Source organism: Lipophrys pholis (assembly GCF_963383615.2).
Source record: "Lipophrys pholis genome assembly, chromosome: 20".
NCBI classification, from domain to species: Eukaryota; Metazoa; Chordata; class Actinopteri; order Blenniiformes; family Blenniidae; genus Lipophrys; species Lipophrys pholis.
The window spans coordinates 15,484,028-15,489,769 of NC_137648.1; the positions used below are offsets into that span (position 1 = coordinate 15,484,028).

The window sequence follows — 5,742 nt, forward strand, 5'->3', positions numbered from 1 at the left end:
CTCAACCTCTGATTCTGGTTCTTCAAAAGTTTCTTACTATTAAAAGGGAGTTTTTCTTTTCCGCATTCCCCTTGTTGGTCTTTTTCTGTACAGGTACCTTGAAATGACTGTGTTATATTTGGCAGTGTAGAAATTAAATTGAATTGAATTGAGTCAAACACCACAAAAATATCCACCACGATATCCAACTTGTCTCTTTTAGAAACCTTTTTGAATGCACATAACACAATATGATGTGAAGTCACTGTTTATTGAAACTTTAACAACAATTAACTGATTAAATAATAAATCACTGAATACATTAAATATACATTTTCACTAGCAGTGGGAATTCTCATTTATTAGACACAGTAATTAAAGAAAACATCAGCAGGAATTAAAAGAAAGAGTTCAATATATACTTTAATGTAAAAATGCAGGTTTTTTATGTCTCTATATATATATAAAATATGCTTTTTTTTGTTGGTTTTTTTACATGAATTTATTTAACAATCTAAAAAAAGAAAGATCCAATCTTTAAGCAACTGCTTTTACTGGCTTCATTCACTTTAGCAGTAAATGTTATGAAATGTGAAAATGCTAAACTGCTAAAGCAGGGGTCATATCTTCGTGACCGCATAAATCTCCTCTTTGCGCTCTTCTTTCTCAGAGCTGCACGTAAACCACGTCAGAATCACCGGGATGAAAACAAGGCCGTGAACCATCCCGATTGACATGACCAGAAAGAAGAGCTTAAAAAATGTCCTGAAAGTGTGAAACTCGGATGCGGCCAACACCGACACGCCTAAAATGGTAGAGGACGCGCCCTGAAGTATGGGGTAACCCAGATTGGAGAGAGCCTCCACGGCCTTGTCGTCCGGGCTCGCCTTCTTGCTGGAGAAGAAGGCGTAGGTTATGTGAGCGGAGAAATCTACCGTGAAGCCGATGCAGATGGTGAAAATGATCATGGATATGGAATCCAGAGTGACGTCCCAGAACGCCATAAAGCCGGTCACCCCCACAGTCACTGAACCGATCGAACAAGTCACCCATAATGAGCCGAGGGGGTTGGGGATCAGCAGGAGGGAGACCAACAGCATCACACCCGCGATCACGCCCACGTTTTTAATCGTGCTCGCCACCACTACGTCATACTGGTCGAGGAAGATGAAATCCGGGTGATAGACTAATAAAGATGCCGCTTGGCATCTGTCCGCAACGGACCGGAGCTCACTGAGCATGGTGATCTCCATGCTGGCATTGGCAATGTCAACAGTCTGTATGAAGAATCGAGATGCGTAGATCGCATCTCCCGTGAGGTTCACGTCTTGCTTAAAAAAAGGATGTAATTCAAAAAAGGGGGATAAATTCTCAAGAAAAGCCTCTTTGTAATTCAGACTCAAACCTTTCTCCTGTCCATATTCTATATAAGAATCCAGCCAGGATGTGTAGATATCATTATGTACCAAGTTTAGCCTTGTGAACTCCATCATGCATGTCTGAATATGGTTCCGCTTGCTTTGACTCCAATAAGGCAAACTCTCACTTACAATAACCATAACAGATGGACCATAATCTGTGAAATACTGCCGGTCCTTCCTGTTAAATCTTGTAACATGGGAGCCGTCAGCTGCCAGATCCTGGAGCTCGATCCCCTCCTCAATGTTGAAACATCCATAAATACTCGCTATTAAATATGCCACATAAAGGAGGATTACGGCTCCCTTGACCCAGGGTTTGATCAAAAACGGGCCGTAGTAATCCTTGAAGAAATTACTCACGGGATGCTTCTTCTCTGCTCCAGTGTTTTTATCGTAGCCGCCTCCCACACAGCAGATGTTGTACATCTGACAGTTGTGATCAGAAGTGTCTAATGGGACTTTCATGCAGGTCAGCCAGTGCCTGTTGCTTTCCTCTCGCCTCCCGTTCAGAGCCAGGAAGGCCCCGAAGAAGGTGATGGTGTAGACGTAGCAGAACACGATGGAGGTGGCGGTGTACACGCAGAAGGACTGCACCGACGGGAAGTCCGACTTCACCCCGATGGAGAACTTGACGACGTCTGTCACGGCGGTGATGGTGATGGACATGACGGCTTCTTTATAGGTGTGAGCCATCCGCTTTGGCACAGAATCTTTCACGTGTGTGTGCTGCCAGTCAGACACCAGTATGAACATGTTGTTGAGACCAATTCCTGGGAGAGGAAGAAGAAAGAAAAAAACCCAACCAATTTTTATGACAGTTTTGGTATACTTTTGATTCATTATATCACCTAGACTCAATTATCATTGCTAGTTCCTGCCGGTAAAACTGATTTAAACCAATATTAGACCGAGAACAATTGTAAAACATTAATATTTCCCTATGAAACACAAGCAGCGACAAACAAAAGTGTCTTTATCTCACCTAGTATTAGGAAAGGAGAGTTGGCCACGGTGATAACAAACGGCACGCCGATGTAAAGCAGCAGACCAAAGGAGGAGAGGATTGCCAGCCCAGCGGAGAGAATGCCAAAGACGGCCACCCACACCTTGTTCCTCACATTGTCCATTCTGCAAAGAAAGGAAAATTACCATGATACGCAATCTAATCATGCAGCCGATAAACATATCGACCTTCAACAAAGGCCCTCGCTGTCCCAACTTTATCTTTATTAATCCACTCCGACTAATGACTAATAATTTAACTGACTTATCAATGACTAATGTTTGTGTTTTATCTAACTTATGTAGCCTAAGCCAGACAGCCGAGTCGGCCAGCGGTAAGAACAGCTTTCATCCCTTCAATCAAAAGACACAATACTGCAATTAAGGTCAATTTCAACCACTTTGAGAATTGTTTTCTGATGTATTTCTGTTCTGGGAGGAAATTATTCAACGTTGGTTTTATTCTTACATATTTGTGAGTTCAAACAGAAGCAACAGGGCAAATCTAAGGAGCTTTTCCGTAGGATGATTTTGGTAAATATTTTTTTAAAGATGTTGCGATGAAAACAAATTTGTTGAACAATAAAATTATGAATAATTATATTAAATAACATGTAGTTAGAATTCAATTTATCGGGATCCATTAAGACATATAATATCTCAACATTTTCATTTTGCTTGTGGCGCCCAACAGTCATTTCTAATTATATCTCACTACTTGAGAAGAAGCGGGAGAGTTGGGAGTTGCAACAGGATTCCAGCTCTGTCAGGGAATTCACCCTCACCTTCACATCCTGGTTAATCAAAGCGGCTGTACAAGCGATTGAGTATGTTTGTCTCTTTCTGTCAGCAGTGTGACGGACGGGAAAACTTTGCCTGTGAGAAACCCATCTTGTTAAAACTTGCCATCAAGCCAGAGCAAAACGTTTTAGTGAACAATCAAGCTGTAGATTGGAACCTATTCCCCATAGTGTGAGGCATTTAAGGTTGAAATCTTGTGAATCTAACTTTAATGCGCCTTTATAAATGGTTCCAAATTACGAGGGCGCGTACACGAAAAAGCACTAAATCCCCACAAAAGTTGCAAAAACAAAACAAAAAGTAATGATTTTCCTCCAGTTTGCAAACTGAGTCATTGCTCACGCTGATAAACGACAGCTCTCTGCGTCGTTGGACTCGGCCTGCCGTCAGGAAATCGTTCAGTGTGTGACAGTCACTGATCAGTTCTTACCTCAGGCAGGATATTACCGAGAAGGTAATCGCAATGGCGTAAGTGATGAGGAATAAAGGGAAGCCATCGACGGTGTGACTGTCAATCTCCTCCTGCTTGGATTTGGAGGTGTAGTGGGACACCTACAGCACAACGGAGCACAGCAAAGAGAGGGCAACATCGAGTCAGAGGTCATGACAGTAAATACAAGAGAGCGGCAGCACAGGTTGCATTGAAAGATCCTTAAAAACCAACGTGAAATGCATCAGCAGCACACCGACTTTAACTTCTAAACTGCAATCACGTCACTTAAGTGTTCACTAAAGGTAATATAGTAACATTGATGTCTGACTACATGACACATTTACCATCTTCTGAAGGTAAACCTGGTTCCCGTCAAGTTAAAATTACAGTTTGTGCATTTTCTTTCCCGCTGATTATACGATCAATTGGTGTAAACTGCTACCTTTCTGAGATTGTGTTGTGTTTCTGAAATGTTTCCCCATGAGGTTTGCTTTGTCTTGTTGTGATCATTTTGTGCACATTTCATTGAACGCACTCCATTAATGTCAACATGGCAGCTATTTGCAATTGTTTTGAATATCTTTGGTCTTTTTCAATGCTGTCTGATTTGATTTGAAAAGTTTTTATTTTTTTATTTTTTTATTAATCTATTCAACGTCAGCCATTTTAAACTCTACAATATAGGTTTTTTTATATCATTTCATTGACTTCCAATCCAAAAATGAGGCTTCACATAACACATGGTTGGGCGAAACCTCATCGATCAAAGCAGTAATGATCACTTCATTCAGTTTAGCTTTACTCATAGAAACATGTATTAAGCCAGTAGAGAGTGATACATACGTCAACATATTTATGATCCACGGCATCCGATAGAATAGTTTTAAATGCTCTCAGCCATAATTGTGAGGCTTCAGCTGTGCTCTCGTTATTCCCTAAGTAGTAGAAGAGCTTCACAGCCTGAGCACTTCTGACGGAGCCTTCAGCATTCGTCACAACTCCACCCAGCACAGAGCCAAGAAACACTGGACTGGAACTGTACGTGTGCACCGGGTAGGTGATATTGGTTTGGTTGGAGGCGATAATTTCCAGGATGACATTGGAAAAGCATTCTTCGTTGACTCTGGCACACAAATCGTTGAATCCCACATTCCCATTGGCAACAGTGATGTTGAGGATCCGATGGTGGAGTTTGATGATGTCTTCATAGACAGAACTTTCCAGGACATTATAACCATTTCTTGCTCCAGCAATGAGCGATGCGAAGTACCCCTGGCTGTACAGCCTGTCCTCAGAAAACATGGAGTCATCGTAGGGGAAGTTTTCCATAACAAAAGCTCTCGCTGCCTTCGACGGTCCTTTGCTGGGGGTGAATTGTGCCTCAAGGTCATTGTTCTCTCTGTCCTTCAGGAAAATGAAACCTCCGCCGAGTGTAATTGAGAGGACAACAGGTAAAACAAAAAAACCCAAAGGATAGGAGCCAATGGTTGAACCAAGCTTTTCAAAAAGGCCGGCAAGAGGCCTGGAGAGACAGTCTGTGCGTCTGCAGCCCATCTTCATCCAACTTCAAGACAAACATATGACTGGAATGAGCAGGAACACAACCCTTATAAAGGGTGTGATCATGACATCACTGCATGACCAGGTCATGAGGAAGGCCTAAAATTGCCAGATAGGCAAATGCCTTGATAATAATTACCCATACAACAGGAAATAAAACTATAAAGAAAACGCCACACAGTGTGCTTGATTGTATGCTTGATAAAATAAATATAACAACATAAAAGAAAGTGTGCTTTAAATGATTAAACAAAATTCAATTAAACTACAACATAGTTTCCAGTAACAGAGTGTGACACAGTTATCGCTTCCAGACAATCCCTGGCAAACCATCAGTTTATAACTTTACAACACAATAGTAGGTGTATATGTCGTAATCAAGGACAGGGTCCCAGTGAACCAGGTCATAAATACCCTTTGAGGGATGGTGGATAAGAGGGGGTTAACGTCCAACTTAACATCACAATAGACTTGGTCAATAGTTGCAGATTTTTACAAATCTTGGAAATAAAACATAAAAATTTTTGTTTTTTAAAAGCACAATCG

The 5,742-nt window shown here is 41.5% G+C and overlaps 1 protein-coding gene across 1 annotated transcript; it reads right to left on the minus strand.

The window, feature by feature from the left end:
- Positions 1-232: 232 nt before the first annotated feature.
- Positions 233-5,221, minus strand: LOC308125374 (patched domain-containing protein 3-like). Its single transcript, XM_080489058.1, has 4 exons — positions 4,480-5,221; positions 3,634-3,755; positions 2,383-2,528; positions 233-2,170 (listed from the first exon to the last, which is right to left on the minus strand). The coding sequence occupies exons 1-4, from the start codon at positions 5,194-5,196 to the stop codon at positions 600-602; spliced, it is 2,556 nt and encodes an 851-aa protein (XP_080345184.1). The 5' UTR covers positions 5,197-5,221; the 3' UTR covers positions 233-599.
- Between the last annotated feature and the right edge of the window lie 521 nt (positions 5,222-5,742).

What these genes read in the sequence shown, in the direction of transcription:
- LOC308125374 (XM_080489058.1), bottom strand. Translation starts at nt 5,196, where the DNA reads ATGAAGATGGGCTGCAGACGCACAGACTGTCTCTCCAGGCCTCTTGCC. An exon ending in TGGATCATAAATATGTTGAC is followed by an intron (nt 3,756 to 4,479) that starts GTATGTATCACT and finishes GTTGTGCTGTAG; the next exon opens with GTGTCCCACTACACCTCCAA. An exon ending in CTCTCCTTTCCTAATACTAG is followed by an intron (nt 2,171 to 2,382) that starts GTGAGATAAAGA and finishes TTCCTCTCCCAG; the next exon opens with GAATTGGTCTCAACAACATG.